Below are 19,383 nucleotides of genomic sequence, written 5' to 3' on the forward strand. Positions count from 1 at the left end.
GTGTCTCCTACCGGAAATACACCCAGTCATCAAATTATTGGCTTAGGAATGCGACAAAAACAGAAACAAATCCATGAATTCAAGGCTTCATTGGGTGTGTAATTGATAGAAAATAAGATTTTTTTGGGGTGAACTCCTCCTTTAAAGTACTAAAAGTAAAAGTACTAAAATGTTTGAAAATAGCAGATCTACAAGCTCACAACGCGCCGCGATGCGAGCTTGTAGATCGGCTATTTTCAAATAGCCTAGGTATGAAATAAGGCTAAAGTGGTTAATGTATGTTTTATAATATAATAATTTATACCTGCAGTAGCAAGTAACAAGTACTAAAGTTTTCAAATCTGCCTCTGAGGTGTACTGGAGCAGAAGTAAAAGTATTGAAAATTGGAAATACTCCAGTAAAGTAAAAAACAATCCTCAAAATTGTACTTAAGTATAGTACTTGAGTAAATGTACTTACTTACTTTACCCCACTGGTAGTAAACAGGGACAAACGTTGACGCAAAAACAACACGTCAAAGTCAACCACGGAATAACCTCAGAGCCTTCGCATCACAACGCCATTTTCATTGTAACACATTTGTAATAATTAACCGGGCTTAATTCTTTCCAGTTGTAATTAATAACGGAGCAGAAGATAGCGTTATATTAAGCAGCCCACATTAAATTGCACTTTTCCTGGACGAATAAACTCAGACTATGAAGCATGACTGTGGAAAGGTCAACACGGTGGTTACATAATTCAGCCAGGGAGAACAATTATGGAATTTATAATAAGAGTGGCTTTCTAATGAGCGCCGAGAGAGAACGATGCCTCCATCTGCAAACTGGAGCTAATCTATCTAATTGTCCACATGTGGAGATTAACCCGTTAAGGCCAGGAACGCAGCCGTGTCATTTTGAGATTTATTTGGGCTATTCAAAAAAATAGCAGATCTACAAGCTCGTAGCGCGGCACCGAGTGCCGCGCTACGAGCTTGTAGATCTGCTATTTTTTGAAAATGTGCGCAAATCTTTGAATATATATATATATATATTTTTTTAAGCGAACATTTGTAACTCAAATCTTTGCTTCATGGGGGGTCCCTGGAACAACACATTTTGAGATGAGGGTCCGCGGCCAAATACATATCTAAAAATGTTTTCTAAAATGTCAGCGGTGCTCCAACTTCTTCATGTCAAGGACCGCCAATATGATATGTATTTGGCCACGGACCGCCCCCATCTCAAAATATGTTGTTCCAGGGACCCCCCAGAAGCACAGATCGAAGTTAAAAAATGTTCGCTTTAAAACATATATTCAAAGATTTGCACACATTTTCCAAGTTTTTTCAACAAAAAAAAGCAGATCTTCAATCTCAAACTATGAGCTTGTATATCTGCAATTTTTTTAATAGCCAAATAAAATCTTAAAATGACACAGATGATGCGTTTCCTGGTCTTAATGGATTAATGTCAAACCTGTTCCTGGAGCGTATAACTAGGCCTGCCTGCAACTATTGATTATTTTCTTTAAGCAATTAGTCCATCGATTACTTTTTCAATCTTCAAGCTTTTAATAGGTTTTTTTTATTTATTTATTTATTTATGTGTTATATATCGTTGCTGTTGGGCAGAAACCTCTTATCTCCATATTTTAAACTTTTTGTGTTTTTTTTTGTAAATGAATGCCTTACTTGATCATCCTACAGCTGGGGTCTTCAACGTTTTCAGGCCAAGGACCCCCCTAGCTGAGAGAGAGATGAAGCAGGGACCCCCCTCTATATTGTATAAAATTGTGTTTCAGATAAACTTTTGCTGCTCTCTTTTCCCCTCTATAACTCTTTGCCAAAAATAGCCGATCTACAAGCTCACAACTCCTCTAATTAAGCAAAAACACATTTTGGGAACAAAATGCCTCAAATCATGAATGCAGTGTCCGATTGCCGTGAAAGGCCCAAGAAATGGCACCCTTTTCACATTGCCCTATTATAGCGCCACCAGGAGGCCACAATAACCTGACCTGGTCTGTCTGTCTATTGTTTTGTATCTTGATTTGAACTGTAGTTGAGCCTCACTAAACAGCTGACAGCTTCTGTTGCTATGGATACAGGGAAGGTAAATAAAAGTTGGGCTCTGGGTTCTATATTTTTATTTTTGCAATAAAATAAAGAGGCTTGTTTTAAAATACTTTAAAAGGCATGATGAGTGTTTTAAATACACAAAACAACATTATGAGTGTCAACTAGTAACAGAATAGTAAACAGTGAAGCAGCAGCAGCAGGGTGTCGGCTGCTGTTAGGGTGTTTTCTGTGTGTCAAACCACAACACTCACACATACGTACAGGACATCCTCCATCACAATGATTCACTGGATGATGTCTTATACTGAAATAGTGTGTGTGTGCGTGTGCGTGTGCGTGTGCGTGTGCGCGCGTGTGTGTGTGTGTGTCTGTGTCTGTGTCTGTGTGTGTGTGTGTGTGTGTGTGTGTGTGTGTGTGTGTGTGTGTGTGTGTGTGTGTGTGTGTGTGTGTGTGTGTGTGTGCGCGTGCGCGTGTGTGTGTGTGTGTGTGTGTGTGTCTACTTCTTCTCCCCTCCTGGAAAACAACAAATACGATCAAAGTATTTATTAAAGGGTCCTTGAGGGGGTTCCAGGTGGTTCCCAGTAAAATGTGTTGATATAGCATCAACATAAGTTTCGCTCTATCCTAAAGGTGCTAAAGGAAAAAGCCTTCACTGAAGAGCTGCCTCAGACCAACACTCATAGGCGCCGTTGGATCTCAATCATTTCAGCCGTGCGCAACACGGCTAGTGTTTCTTTACAAGTGAGAGAGAGACGGCCAGTGAAGCACGTTTGCTACTACCTGGCTTATTTCTAACCTATAATGTTTTCAGATACATATTTTAGTGTGCAGATGAAGTTTAAAATGAGTAATACACTCATCTTCAATGAGATTCAAAACGGAGTATCTCTGTAATTAAAATCAGCTTTGTTTGAAGAACGTGCAGCTATGGGAATCAAACAGGTGCATGTAATCAAGATTCATTTATATTCATGAAGGCTGCGTTATGTCATCACGCAGCACGTTTTCGTTTACAGGAAGTAATTAAGATTGGCTTTTTAGGGACTTTAGATATAAAAATACACAAAAATGTTTTGTTTTTTTTAATTTTGGCATCCATTGTTAGGTATGCCCATATGATGACCACGGATATGCTGTAAAAGTGTGAAAACATATTTTTCATTTCACTACACCTTTAACATAGCATCACAATCATTGTATTTAATTATAGCTTTGGATAGGTAGAGTGTGTTGTTAATGTTGTCTTATGGTCATCTAACTACACACGCGCATGTGGCCCGCTACGCGGGGGGGGGCTAGTGGAGGTCAAGTTCAGCCCCGCCAACACTTCCACAAACTCAGCGGCTCGCTTTTGATAATAAACAAATGCAGCTTCCCCATTTCACATGGTTGTTATTTTTACCTCTCAGCAAAGATGCACTATGGTTGGCTGTCACGCATACGACACATATAGGGTGCTGTGAGCTCCTCAGTGTTCACCGACCACAGATAGAACAAGACACTTCTCTGACGGACGCCTCTTCACAACACTTTGAAACAGGTATCTTTTATTTTACTTTTATTTTGCTATCTAGGATATAGAGGCTTTTAAAACTTATTTTAACATAAATAAATATATCACTTACAAAATGTTGATGTGTGAAATTTCATCAGCTGCTGTATGAGCGTTTGGCAGCAATCATGTGTGCAGGGTATTCAGTTTAACAAAACAAATCTCGTATGGGGGTCCCTGGCACCAAATAATTTTAGTATAATAATAAATGGCCTGTTAAAACAAAGCATTAACCTTTGTTTTGTTATTTTAGGTGGACGATGGAGATTATGAACACAACTGCTACAGATGTGCCACTTCAAAACTTCACATGTCCTGCCATCGCCAAGACAGTACATTTTCAGGGGATTCCCAGGGCAATAAGAGGGACAAAGAAGGGCATTTAAAATGATGAATTATTTTGATGATCACTGCTTTTATGATGCTAATTAATTTGAGCAACTGGTCAAATCACCTTTCGCCTCATAATGAGTCTGACACCTTATTCAACACACATTCTTTTGTTCTCATGTATATGGATGTCTGTTGAAGGGAAAAACGGGGGTGTGTAGTGACAACTTCTTTTCAGGGGCAAAACAGTGCATTTTAAGGGCAGAAAAGGTAGGAAAAAAATGCATTTTCAGGCCACTTTCAGGGAAAGAACAGTAACGTGTGAAGTTTTGAAGTGGCACATCTGTATTTATCACAATAAAGAGATGGATCCGTCTGGTGGAAACGGGTCTGCAATTCAAATATCCCTCAAGATCGCGTACCTCGTCATTTTAGACCTGGTCCTTGCGCTCGGCGTCTTGGGAAACGGCGTCGTCATCTGGGCGACGGGCTTCAAAATGGAGAAAACCGTCAACACCGTGTGGTACCTCAACCTCGCTGTGGCCAACTTCCTGGTTACGGCGTTCCTGCCCCTGAGAATCACATACGTGGCTCTGGACGGCCACTGGCCTTTTGGCAAATTCATGTGCAAAATTAACGCTACCGCATTCTACATGAACATGTGCGCCAGCATCTACACCCTGACGGTCATCAGTGTTGACAGATGTGTATGCGTGGTGTGTCCAGTGTGGGTCCAGAACCACCGCAGTGTGAGGAAGGCGTCTTGGGTGAGTCTGGGTGTCTGGGTGCTGGCCTTGGCTCTCAGCTCCCCTTACATCATCTCTAGGGACACAAAGCCCTCCTACCGCGGCGGTAAGGACATCATCGTGTGCTCCGACAACTTTGCACCCACCGGACACTACATCACTCGCTTTCTCATGGGGTTTGTGGTCCCTTTCACCGTCATCGTCTCCTGCTATTCTGTCATCATCTACCGGCTCAGGAATAATCGCTCGCTGGCCAGCCAATCAAGTCGCTCCTTCAAAATCATAGCAACTGTTATCACTGCATTTTTCCTGTGCTGGGCTCCCTTTCACATCGCGTCTCTGATTAAGTTTGTGACAGAGCACAGTGACACAGTGGATCGTGCGGTCACCATTTACGGGTTTCCCATAGCCGCCTGCCTGGCACTTCTCAACAGCTGCCTGAACCCGCTGCTGTACGTGTTCATGGGTCAGGATTTAAAGGATGTATTTCGCAGCTCTGTCCTAAAGGTGCTGGAGAAAGCCTTCACTGAGGAGCTGCCTCAGACCAACACTTCCACAAACCCAAGGAGCACCCGTCAAGAGACTGCCTCGTCTGAGACACAGGTTTAGGGTTGTCTTTGAATGTACTTCAATATGTAAATAAATGGCCTTTATTCTCAGTACGTTCTCCAAGATTGAAACGATGATGAAAAATATCCAAAACAATATGTTGAAGTAACAGTTGAAAAAAAAAAACAGCATTGTTTGGAGGTTCTCTTTGACATGCATCTCTAATGTTTGAGTTTTTATTTTTCTCCCTGCTCTCCTTCTCCCTGTGCTCCCTCCTTTTATTTCTTCTCCTTTTTCTGAATAATAGCAAAATGATGGAGCTTAAATGAAATATAATATTTCACCCACTTCTTTACACAAGTTAACCAGTGATGTGACAATAAAGTTGATTCTTGATTCAGGTTTCAGAGTTTGTAATTGTAAACATAGTCATCACTGATTTTGAGCCGATGCCACTTGGTAACGATCCCTCCCACCGGCTGAAAGATGACAGTTGATAACTGCGCTATCGGGCAGAAACCTTATCTCCATATTACAACTTGTTGTTGTGTTTCTTCATAAATTAACGCCCTACCTGATCATACTACGGCGTCAACAAAAAACATAAAAAATAGCAGATCTACAAGTTCAAAACGCATGTTTCTAGCTTGTACATCTGCTACTTTTTGCGGTCGAGCTTTAGCCAACAGACTTCAACAAAAGCTACCATCAAAGCGGCCATCTATAGAGGTAGGTGTATTTTTAACATTCTTGCACATCCATCTGACACTCCACAAATAGTGTTGCTTCTCCCTCCCATGTAGACAAGTACCTTTGAGGGGGGGGGGGGCAACGTTGGGAATCATTCCAGAGGAGCAACTCTCCATTCTGCTAGCTTCAGCACTCAATAGTTCCCAGATTAACCCATTAAACCCGGAAAAGCACCTGAGTTCATTTTACATAATTTTGCATCACAATCTTTTTAACCACTTTAACCATTATTTTATACTTTGGCGTTTTCAAAGATAGCAGATATACAAGCTCACAGCGCGTCACTTGCAAATCTTTGCATAATTATATATATATATATATATATATATATATATATATATATATATATATATATATATATATATATATATATATATAATTTTTTTAAACCCAAATCTTTGCTTCTGGGGGTCCCTGGAACAAAACATTTTCAGATCAATTTGAGGGTCCTTGACATGAAAAAGTTTGAGCACCGCTGATGTAGCAACATGAGTATTCTCAGAAACTGATAGGATTTAGAACAGGGGGGTCTTCAACAGGGGGTCCGGGACCCCTAGGGGGTTCTCAGAGTTACTACGGGGGGTTCGCCAAATCTTTGTGTGATATGATTTTTTTTTCTTACATTAACCACTTGAAGAACCCTAGCATTGATATTCTGAGGGGAACATTAGCCGAAAATAGCCGATCTACAAGCTCACAACGCCTCGCAGCGCGAGGCGTTGTGAGCTTGTAGATCTGCTATTTTTGGCAAAGAGGTATACTGTAGGTGTAGAGGGGAAAAAAAGAGCAGACCAAGTGAACTTTAAAAAAACATCTGAAACACAATTTCATACAATATAGAGGGGGTCCCTGCTTCATCTCTCTCTCAGCTATAGGTGGGTCCTTGGCCTCCTGAAAACGTCAAAGACTCCTGATTTAGAAGACATTTTGTAGAATCGGCCTCAGGTCTTAACGGGTTAAAGCCGGTCTATTGCATTGATTGAAAAGAAGAAAAAGAATCCCTGAACCTTTCTCCTTCTCAGTCTAAAGTCTCTTCCATCTGAGATATATAGGGTGGTATATATATATACGTATATCAGCCTATCCCTCGGTCATGTACCAAGCAATTTGGGGCAGCCCGGGCCTTTCTCTCTCCTCCTGTGTTTGCCACTCGCCGACTTCTCTGGACATGCTCTGTTAGCTCCTCCAATCAGCTGGGAAAGTATTTGTGCTTGTAGCGCCGGAGAAAAGGCGGCCAGGAGTTAACCCATACAGACCGGGGAACGCAGCTGTCATTTTTGGGGCGGGGATTTCTTTGGCTATTCAAAAATAGCAGATCTACAAGCTCATAGCACTATGAGCGTGTAGATCTGCATTTTTTTTTAATTTTTTTTTAAGTCTCGAAATCTCGAAATTTGTGCAAATCTTTGGATATATATCTATGTTTTTTTTTTAAAGCGAACGTTTGTAACTCAAACGATATGTTCTTCCAGGGGTCCCTGGAAGAACATATTTTGAGACGGGGGTCCGCGGGCCAAATACATATCATTTTGAGTGGTCTTTGACATGAAAAAGTTTGAGAACCACTGATATTATAGCAACATAAGTGTTTTCAAAAAACTGTTAGGATCTAGAAGACATTTGTAGAAGCCACCCAGAAGCAAAGATTTGAGTTACAAATGTTTGCTTTAAAAAAATATACATTCAAAGATTTGCACACAAAACGTTCACGATTTTTTTGAAGAGCCCAAAGAATTCTGAGAAATGACACACAGGTGCGTGTGTTTAGATTTGAGCTAAAAAGCATTATTTTACACTTTGGGCTATTCAAAAATAGCAGATATACAAGCCCATAGCGCGGCACCGAGTGCCGCGCTACGAGCTTGTAGATCTGCTATTTTTGAAAAATCGTGAAAATGTGTGAAAATCTTTGAATATATATCTTTTTAAAGCGAACATTTTTAACTCAAATCTTTGCTTCTGGGGGGTCCCTGGAACAACATATTTTGATGGGGGTCCGCGGCCAAATACATATAATTTTGGGGGTCCTTGACATGAAAAAGATTGAGCACCACTGATATAGAAACATACGTTTTTCAGGAAAGTTGAGATTTAGGGGACATGTAGAATCGGCTTCAGGTCTGAATGGCTTAAATTGAGTTACCTGGCCTCAGAGATGGTTTCATTTTCTTGAGGATGGCCCCGGAGATCCCCTGATGGGAGTGCTAACCACTCATCACCTCACACGTCCCCCCCCAGGCGCCCGGGCGTAGCGGCAGCAGCCCGCCGTCTCGGCAGAGCGCACAGCGACGACGTGGCAGGGCCCCGGCGGAAGCGTGTAGCGGCACGACTCAGGTGCATGGGGATGGCAAAGGCAGCTGGCTGAGGAGGAGGAGATCCATCGGCCTATTTTCAACTCAAGAACACTGTCGAGACGAGAGTACTACTAAATATTGTGTGCTGCTGGCCTGCTGCGTCTCTCTCTCTCTCTCTCTCTCTCTCTCTCCATATCTCTCTCTCTCAGAGAAAAGAGCACATTAAAGCAGGGGTCTTCAACAGGGGGTCCGGGACCCCTGGGGGTCCTCAGAGTTACTACAGGGGGTCCGCCAAATCTCTGTGTGATAGGATCATTGTTTTTTACATTAACCACTTCAACCCTAGCATCCCTTTTCTGAGGGGAACTTTAGCCAAAAATAGCAGATCTACAAGCTCACAACGCCTTGCAGTAGATCTGCTATTTTCGGCAAAGAAGGGGGAAAAAGAGCAGACCAAGTACAGAGTGAAAGTTTACTAAGTATGGACAGTTTAAGTCGTTAAATGTCTGAAAATACACATTAAAATGAATCCAACATCTATGAAAAGCTTTAATCTGCAACACAATTTTATGTAATATATAGTGGGGGTCCCTGCTTCATCTCTCTCATTTAGGGGGTCCTTGGCCTGAAAACGTTGAAGAGCCCTGCATTAAAGCCTTTGCCATTTCTCTGCAATATGTCATCTTGTACTCTTCGTTGTATAAGACAGTGATTCTCAAACTTTCTCACGTCAAGGACCCCCCAAAATGATATGTATTTGGCCTCGGACCCCCCCCCCCCCCCCCCCCCCCCATCTCAAAATATATTTTGTGTCAGGGATGTTTTCAAAAATAGTAGATCTACAAGCTCATAGCACGCCACCGTATATTGCGCTATAAGCTTGTAGATCTGCTATTTTTGAATAGCCAACTTATAAATGGATAAAGTGGTTAAAATGATTGTGATGCTACATTAACACGTTTTGCTGGGGATCCCCCTGGAACGCCCCCCCCCCCCCCCACTTAATGTATGAATTGACTCAGGGGTATCAAAATATGGGTATAAATGAAGCAGATGATAGATATCGATCGTGTCATGTATGTGTGTTTGTGTCTATTCAGCTAATACATAATAATAATAACCCTGCCCCCCCCCCCCCCCACACACACATGCACACACACACACACACACACACACACACACACACACACACACACACACACACACACACACACACACACACACACACACACACACACACACACACACACACACACACACACACACACACACACACACACTCTTTCAGCATAATGGTGATCATGCTGTGAGCAGAGTTGAATTCAATCACACTCCCGGCGTGCCGAATCACACTCTTCAGATTATATATGAGCAATACATTCCTCCCGAGTAAATTAAATAATGATTCATTTTACAGCCGCGATCCCATGAAATCCCAACATAATGTCCTCTAATCCCCATCGATCACACAGTGATGGATTCTCTGAGCGCGTCCATCCACCGTAAAGTGCTGCGGAAAGGTCGAGAGAGGGCGAGAGAGTCAACTCATGTTATCCGCCGAGCGAGCGAGGAGGAGATGAGAGAGAGAGAGGAGAATAATGGAGTCAATTAGGGACGTGAAGAGATGACAGATGAGAAGATAATGATGACAGGAGTGTGTGTGGAGGAGAGAGGTGGAAGAGGAGGATAAAGAGACAGGCAGGAGAGAGGTGGAGGAGGGGGGGTAGGGCTGCAGGCAGGGCGATATGGACTAAATCAAATATCACAATATTTCTGACCAAATTTTACCTCCATATTAGGGCTGGTGACATTCCTCAGAAATTATGTTCAAATATATTGGTCTTAAAAATTGGCAGATATTCGAATATATTGCATGAATAGCAGTTCTACAAGCTCACAATGGTCGCATTACGACACGTTGTGAGCTTGTAGATCTGATATCTCAGATCTACAAGCTTGTAGCTTGTAGCTTGTAGATCTGAACTCGGAGTGCTTTTTTCCATGATCTACTCCACACCAAATCTCTTTCAAATAGACGATCTACAAGCTGAAAACACGTCGTGTTGCAACACGCTTTGAGCTTGTAAATCTGCCAGAATAGGCATGCCGGGGGTTCAAGTGCGGTTAATCGTAATGGAGGTAAAAGTTATAAATAATGGTGATATTGATTTGAAGTCATATGGTCCTCTCCTAAACCCACAGACACTCTTACCGTGGTAGCAGGTGAAGGTCTCTCGCCCCGCAGTCACCAGAATAACCCTTCTCCGACAATTGTTGTGACACACCAGTCCTGTCCCTCCGCCTGCAGTGCAGAGATAGTAGACATTATTAGTGAACAGCAACCAAGGTGCTTTACCCCATTAAGACCTGAGGCCGATTCTATAAATGCCTTCTAAATCCCAACAGTGTTCTGAAAAAACGTATGTTTCTATATCAGTGGTGCTCAAACTTTTTCATGTCAAGGACCTTCCAGGGGGTCCCCAGCAAATAATATAGTAAAGCATCACAATCATTGTAACCCATAGTGTTGTAATGTGTTGGCTATATAAAAAAAAATCACACCCTGTGTGAAGAGAGTGGTGCCTTTGATGAGCCCCGTATTGATGTTGTCATCAATGTTTGTTTATTGGACATACACCCGGACACACGGACACACAGACAAAGTCAGATATAGGAGTGGTTGGCACCACTCAAAAAGCAGATCCACAAGGTACATCTGCTATTTTTGATTTTTTTTTTTGAACAATCTTGAAAGTATTGGGAAAAAAGTCTAATAATATAGATTTTTTGGTTTAACTCAAATCTTCTCTTCTGGGGGTCACTGGCACAAAACCTTGTCAGATCCGGGTCCGCTGCTAAATACAAAATCAATCTGGGGGTCCTTGACACAAAACAGTTTGAGAACCACTGATGTGGATAAAACAGTGTAAAAAAAGAACATCACAAAAAAGAAACACCATCAATAGTGAACAATGGCATACAACCAGTGGTGTAAAGTAACTATAAGTACATTTACTCAAGTACTGTACTTAAGTACAGTTTAAGTACAGTTTACTTTACTGGAGTATTTCCAATTGTCAGTACTTTTACTTCTACTCCACTACATCTCAGAGGCAAATATTGTACTTTTACTCCACTACAATTATTTGAAAACGTTAGTTACTAGTAACTTCGTAGATTTTGATTATTATTACAAAACATACATTAACCACTTCAGCCCTATATATACATTTCGGCCATTTGAAAATAGCAGATGCAACGCATTGTGAGATTGTAGATCTGCTATTTTCAAAACATCTCTTTTGGAAAAACTTGTGAAATGGGACATTCTGCATAATGAGTACTTTCCACCTTTGGTACTTTAAAGGAGGAGTTCACCCCAAAAAATACTTATTTTCTATCAATTGCACACCCCATGAAGCCTTGAATTCATGGATTTATTTTTGTTTTTGTGGCATTCCTAAGACAATAATTTGATGACCGGGTGTGCATCCGGTAGGAGACACAAATAATCTACTTTGTGTCTCCTACCGGAAACATTAGCCGGTAGGAGACGGTCATCAAATTATTGGCTTAGGAATGCCAAAAAAACTAAAATAAATCCATGGATTCAAGGCTACATGGGGTGTGCAATTGATAGAAAATAAGTCATTTTTGGGTGAACTACTCCTTTAAGTACATTTTGATGCTTTTGCTCAAGTAAATTTTGAATTCCGGGACTCTCTACATTGCCGTATTGATACTTTTACTCAAGTAAAACATTTGAGTACTTTTTTTTCCTCCCACCACTGCATACAACAACCTCTACAGAAAAACCCCTGCATTATGCAGGGACAATAAGAGCAGTAGGGAGGCGATAGCACAGAGAGAGGAGAGACCCAGGGCCTGCCCACCCCCGTAGTCATGTCACGCAATGTACTCTGTTCCGCTCCATCATGTTTTATGGCTACAATCAACCACCAGCACAGTAGTCAGTGGTGGAGTTCATTTCACAAGCCATATCCCTCCCTAATCCACTGAAACCGGGACGCATCTGTGTGTCTTTGGGCTATTCAAAAATAGTAGATATACAAGCTCATGGCGCGGCACCGAGTGCCGCGCCATGAGCTTGTAGATCTGCTATTTCTTTGAAAAATCATGAAAATGTGTTCAAATCATATATTTTTAAAGGGAACATTTTTGACTCAAATCTTTGCTTCTGGGGGGGTTGCTATTACGAAATGTTTTGTGATGGGGTCCACGGCTAAATACATATCATTGTGGGGGTCCTTGACATGAAAGACTTTGAGAACCACTGATATAGAAGCATAAGTTTATCAAAAAACTGTTAGGATTTAGAAGGCATTTTGTAGAATCCACCCAGAAGCAAAGATTTGACTTACAAAATGTTTAAAGATATTAAAGATATTAAAGATAATATATTTAAAGATTTGCGCAAACTTTCACGATGTTTAAAAAAGCACCGAGTGCCGCGCTACGAGCTTGTAGATCTGCTATTTTTTTGAATAGCCAAAGAAATGTAAAAAATGACACCAATTCTTTCCCGGTCTAAATGGGCTAATGTGAACACACAAAAAGACAGTGGCTCCGCCATTACCACAGTGTCCAGTAGTCAGCCCTACAATCCCGCCATCGATGCATAATTAGACGCCATCAGAAGGAGGCGAGAAGGGTAAAACAGCAAGACAATCCCCCCATTAACTCCTGTGAGTTCTAATTGAAAATCCGTTAACAATCACCACAGATGTTGGCAGACCGACGCGCTCGTTGACACGCTGTCCCGCTTCTGCTCGCCGCCGCACTATGCATTGTTTTTTCTTTTTTTCACAGTTTTGTTTATTTCAGGATTTCAGGAAGTATATGCAAATACAAGAATATGCAGAATTAAGTATGCCAGTATCAAAAGTAAAAAAGAAATGACACAAAGTCTTGTGTAGATACCCCACCTAGGGTCTCTACATACCCTAGGTGGGGTTGGCGAACGGGCCTACTCTGTGTGGAGTTTGCATGTTCTCCCCGTGTCTCCTAGAGTAGTTAATACCCTCACAAAAACATGCGGTAATCCTGGTCGCTATACCGCCTCCCCCATGACAGCCTGATGGAGGGGAAGGGAACTGGTTGGAATAACGGGTTCCTTCCACGCGCTACGTCCTACCGGGGAAACTCCCCCCTGTCAGGTGACAAGAAGGTCAGTTGGCTCTCATGCATTGAAGGAGACATGAGCTCGGCCCTGGGCTCCCTAGGCTGGTGGGGGGAGTGTAGCGCCCAGGATCACTTAGAAAACTGTCACCGGGTGAAAAAAGGGTTGCAAAATCGTGGGGGAAAAAAAGTAAAAAAAAAAAAAAAGATAATTGTACATTCCTACTCCAGCAAGGAGGAGACCATTATAAACCGCATATACCCTGAATCAAGTTTTTCAAACAAAAACAAACACAAATGCTCTATGCATTATTGACATGCCTGGTGGAAAGACGTGGGCCCGCATTCTGATCTGGAGATGTGCCTCCGTCTTATTTCAGGAAGGGTTAATGCAAATGGTTGAACTCACTTGGTATGTTCTTGCACTCTATTTCAATGACGTGACGCGCACATCGCTTAACACCTACACTGCACTACAAGTCACACAATGGACAATTGATATGCATCTAGGCTTATTCCTATGTTAATTCACTAGGTGTGAGTCGGGAGCCTTTGAAAACTTTGTTGAGGTGTGAATTTAAAGTAGTTTTAAATCTATGCGTGTGCCTGCGTGTGCTCCTGGTCAAATAGGTTCCGGCATGGCGTGCAAGGCCGTCCGGTGAGCATTGCACCCCTGGTTGAACTCAAACACAGCTTTTTTTCAATTAAAAATACTTTTCAAATCGCTTACAGGTCTTGTATACACCAGTCAGTGGTTCCCAAACTGGGGGATGATTTTTTTGGGGGGTCCCCAGGTGATTAGCTTTTAATGCGCAACATTGTTTTCTCACTCAACAGTAAACAAACCAACATACAGTATAAGTGTATTATGTACAAGGTATCTGCACATTTCTAAAGTTACAATTAAATGACTTTTAAGACCTTTTTAATAGCCTACCAAATTGGCCATACTGTAACTGTCAAATATTACGTAAGACAGAGGCAAACGTTGTGAAAATAGCCGATCTACAAGCTCGCAACGCCTCGCAGTGCGAGGCGTTGTGAGCTCGTAGTTCGGCTATTTTCACAATATTTATTTGTGGAACCGAGTGAAACTAAAAGTAATGCTAACAATTTGGCCAATTCACTCGAAAAGCCAGAGTACAGGCTGTTGCCATCTGGCTGTCGTCTGGGTGCCCCTGGTGTCAAAAAATAACAGATACAAGCACTCCTTTGTTCCTGCCTCAATTCGTGCAGTCAATGCTGCCAGTAACAGGTAAAGGATAATGTTACTGATGATGACGATGATGAAACAAGCACTTTATGCCGGCACTTTATAATTCTGAATGTAGCCTTGCATTTTTATCTCTTGCACTATAGATGCGCCCAGACTTATGTTTTATGCTATGGTGTTTCATGTCTGTTGTTGTCCTGTACTGTCTGTATGTATGTTTTAAACCACTACTCCTGCTGTAAACCTAAGTGCCCTTCTGGGACATTAATAAAGACCTTGAACCTTGAACCAATTCCAAGTGCTCGTCAAGGTGGGGGGGGGGGGGTCCCCAGTTCTAATAGGATTATTTTGGGGGGGTCCCCAGTTCAAATAAGATGATTTTGGGGGGTCCCCAGTTCAAATAGGGTTATTTTGGGGGGTCCCCAGTTCAAATATGATTATTTGGGGGAGGGGGGGGGGGTCCCCAGTTCAAATAAGACTATTTTGGGGGGTCCCCAGTTCAAATATGATTATTTGGGGGGGGGGGGGGGGGGGTCCCCAGTTCAAATAAGATTATTTTGGGGGGTCCCCAGTTCAAATATGATTATTTGGGGGGGGTCGCGGCCTGAAAAGTTTGGGAACCCTTGGTATACACAGTATTCTCCTCTTTTCTTGTTTGAGGTTTGTACGAGGCTGAGAGGCAAGAGATGGGAGGCTCCTCCAGGCTTGAAGAGGATGGATGGGTAGGGCATTGGGGACTCCCAGGGGTCCTTGGGGGGGGGGGGGGGGTACCAGGGGGTCCCCAGAAAAAGTAGTTAATATAGAGTCACAATCATTTTAACCACTTTAACCATCTTTTATACTTTGGCTATTCAAAAATAGCAGATCTACAAGCTCATAGCGCGGCACCGAGTGCCGCGCTATGAGCTTGTAGATCTGCTATTTTTTGAGAAATCGTGAAAATATATATAAATCTTTGAATATATATTTTTAAGTGAGCATTTGTAGCTCAGATCTTTGCTTCTGGGGGGTCCCTGGAACAACGTATTTTAAGATGGGGTTCCGCGGCCAAATTTAGGGGTCCTTGACATGAAAAGGTTTGAGAAGCACTGGGTTAGGCAGGGTACCGACTCTGGCCACGTTTATTCTCCAGCCACTAGATGGTGCTAATTGTCTCCTTTCGTTCCCCTTTAGCCCTGTAACCAGTAGATGGTGCAATTTGAGTGAAAATACCTGGATTACACGATGGATTTATTATGGGATTATACTACTGAGTATTTGTCACTGTCCTCAAACTGTAACATGCTGCTGCGTGAGGAGCTCTAGTTACATCATTAGTTACTAATGAATAGAGCATTTTTGAGAAAGGCATTGCCACCCAACACACTATCAAAACAGACTATGTTTTAACCCTTTAAGACCGGGAAAGCATCATTTGTGTCTTGGCTATTCAAAAATAGCAGATCTACAAGCTCATAGCGCGGCACCGAGTGCCGCGCTACGAGCTTGTAGATCTGCTATTTTTGAAAAATCTACAAATGTCTTCTAAATCGTAAGGAAAAAAAACAAAAACACATGTTGCTATATCAGTGGTTCTCAAACCTTTTCATGTCAAGGACCACCAAAATTATATGTATTTGGCCGTGGACCCCCATCTCAAAATATGTTGTTCCAGGGACCCCCCAGAAGCAAAGATTTGAGTTAAAAATGTTCGCTTTAAAATACTATAATATTCAAAGATTTGCACACATTTTCACAATTTTTCAAAAATAGCAGATCTATGAGCTTGTAGATCTGCTATTTTTGAATAGCCAAAGTGTAAAATAATGTTTTTTTTAGCTCAAATCAAAAAATGACACAGATGAGTTCCAGGCCTTATTAGGTTAAAGCAGGGGAAATCCTAATAAGCACATAAATAATATCTCTCACTGCCTGAAATCTTCTCTCACCCCCATGACCTCATCCAACACTGAAAAGTCACCCAGAGAGAGAGAGAGAGAGAGAGAGAGAGAGAGAGAGAGAGAGAGAGAGAGAGAGAGAGAGAGAGAGAGAGAGAGAGAGAGAGACAGAGAAAATCAAATCCTTTCTTTTATCCATCCTGCCAGCCACTGACTCAGTCATATTTGAGAGTCTGGCTGCCTGCCAGCTAGGCCAACAAAAAGCTGTAAAAATGCAGAATAAATAGGTGCTGTGTGTGTGTGTGTGTGTGTGTGTGTGTGTGTGTGTGTGTGTGTGTGTGTGTGTGTGTGTATGTGTATGTGTATGTGTGTGTGTGTGTGTGTGTGTGCGTGCGTGCGTGCGTGCGTGCGTGCGTGCGTGCGTGTGTGTGTGTGTGCGCGCACGCACGTGCGCTCAGGTTCAAGAGATCATACTGGCAGGCAGCAGCAGCCTTGTACCGTTCTGTTCCAGTAGAATAATCCAACAGGAATCCCACCTTGTGTCTGAATACAGGCCTTGCACGTCTTGTGAAAGTTATTTTCTTCAGTATTATAAATCTCTCTCTCTCTCTCTCTCATCTGTAGTCAGTTTTTGTTTTATTTTTACTCCCATCCCCAACTTCCATGTACAATCGTAACATAGGCGTGCTTGGTTTAATGAATACTTCGAGTGACTTATACATTTTAATCTGAATTTCGCTGAATGCAATTTTAACCCATTTTGGGTGGGAACACCTATTTGTAACTATACCTTTCAGGACGGGAACGCCTTTTGGGGCTGTTGTTGCTATGTACATACATAGCAACATACATTTGTTATTTTACCATTTGTAATTTTTTGAATAAATATTTAAAGTTTTTCAGAAAACGTATAGGTCAGGATTTAGAAGCCGTTTTTTTAGAATCGGCCTCAGGTCTAAATGGTTTAAAATCACAGCATTTATTAGATTATACGAGGACACTCTTATAAAAGTTCAAATGACTTCATAAAACTGTTCAAATACACGGTACGATTCTTAAATTCCCTGGAGAATGATATGGTCCCAATCTGAACATTTTCTGCAAGGTTTCACAGACTCAGCTCTCCGTCTCTGTCGGGTGGAAACGTCTTATGTCCAAAACTGTTACTTTTTGGATTCAAATTCAAAAAGTAGCTACATAAGTAGCATACTTATGTATGAGCTTGCGGATACGCTACTTTTGATGCTTTTGTGAGAGGCTGTACTACAGCGGCTGTAGTACGATCAAAGTAGGCAGTGGTGTAAGTCACTAAGTCCATTTAGTCAAGTACTGCACTTAAAGTAATAATAGTTAACCTTTTCAATAAAACTAAAGTTAATTGTATATCTTTTGTGAGTGGCAAATGTTTCACAACACCCACTCCATGAATTTCACCCCCGAAAGCCTTTTATTTATATATTTTCTATTGAACGGTGTCGGGGGAGACTCTCCCGCGAAAATGACGTCATCCGGCCGGAAAATGCACCGGTTTCCTGTTTGGCCAGGAACTACCGCACCGGTTTCCTGTTTGGCCAGGAACTACCGCGCTAATAACAAAAAGGAAACTCACACTGTTTTTAAGAGATTGTATGATTTGAAGATCGAAAAACAATCCACAGATCGTATAAAACAATTAAAAGAACGCTTTTTGAAACGCTTCCGTCTTCCGGTGAAAACAAATGGAATTCTAGGTAACAGAGGAATAAACGAACGGCCTGCAGTGACGGTAATGACCAAAGATCAAAAATCGTTATTTGTGGACCTGCATTGTATAACTTTAAGTAAACTTTTTGAGGTATCTTTACTTTACTGGAGTATTTTCAATTTTCAGTACTTTTAATTCTACTCCACTACATCTCAGGGGCAAATATTGCACTTTTACTCCATTACAATATTTGAAAACTTTAGGTACTAGTTACTTTGTAGATTTTGATTATTATTAAAAAACATAATATTACCCACTTAGGCCCTATTTACATTTCTTATACATTTACTACTTAAGTAAAACATTTGAGTACTTTTTCCAGCACTGAAAGTAGGGCACTAACATAAAAAAAAACACAAAAAGTTCATATATGGAGACAGCCCCCCCGACAGCAAAACGATATGGTCCAAATCTGAATATTTCTGCGAGGCTTTCACACAGATTCAGCTCTTGCTGAGCATGGTCAGCCCAGCTCAAGGGCAAGATAAGAGCGGAGCGTCTCCCCGCCGCGCAGAGCCTTCTCCTCCTCCTCTGCAGCAGATGGTATAGACTCAGGGAAAAACCGCTAGCCCGCCGGGGGCAGTAGGACACATCAGGGTCGGGCGGGGGTGGCGGGGTGGGGGGGGTTTAACCTTAAGCTTGGAGGTATAGGTCCACTCTGGACATTGCAGATTTCCACATGCCTGTACCTACTTTGCATGCACTCAATCTAATCAAATAATATATTCCTAGCCGAGGAGGCATGGGCTCGGGCTGGCCGATATAATTGATGGACATGGGATTTACAGGGCAGGCGGGTTGCGGATCGACAAGACATTCTGAATAATACCGTCGACTGTCCGATGGAATAGCCTTGTATGTCCAAAAAACTGGGAAATAGGCAGTGGTGGAAAAAAAGTTTCCGCATAATGAGTAGGCTACCTTTACTTTTGGTGTTTTAAGTACATTTTTGTGATACCTATACTTTTGTACTTTTGCTCAAATAAATGTAGAATTCCGGACGTTTACCTGGTAAGGGCGTGCTCCCACCAAAACATGGTCGGCTATAGCGTTAAACGCAGGTTGTGCGCCGCCACCGTTTTTTGCAGCCAGCGGATTCTAAAAAACGGGAGTGACGCGCCTGTCA

General features: G+C 42.0%; 1 protein-coding gene across 1 annotated transcript; it reads left to right on the forward strand.

Annotated features, from left to right (window-relative positions):
* Positions 1-4,310: 4,310 nt before the first annotated feature.
* LOC311054270 (chemerin-like receptor 1) lies at positions 4,311-5,300 on the forward strand (the record flags this gene model as incomplete). Its single annotated transcript, XM_084070146.1, has 1 exon — positions 4,311-5,300. One exon carries the CDS (start codon positions 4,311-4,313, stop codon positions 5,298-5,300), a length of 990 nt encoding a protein of 329 aa, XP_083926272.1.
* Positions 5,301-19,383: the final 14,083 nt, after the last annotated feature.

The sequence above is a fragment of the Gymnoscopelus microlampas genome (assembly GCF_963454915.1).
Source record: "Gymnoscopelus microlampas genome assembly, chromosome: 10".
Classification (NCBI taxonomy): domain Eukaryota; kingdom Metazoa; phylum Chordata; class Actinopteri; order Myctophiformes; family Myctophidae; genus Gymnoscopelus; species Gymnoscopelus microlampas.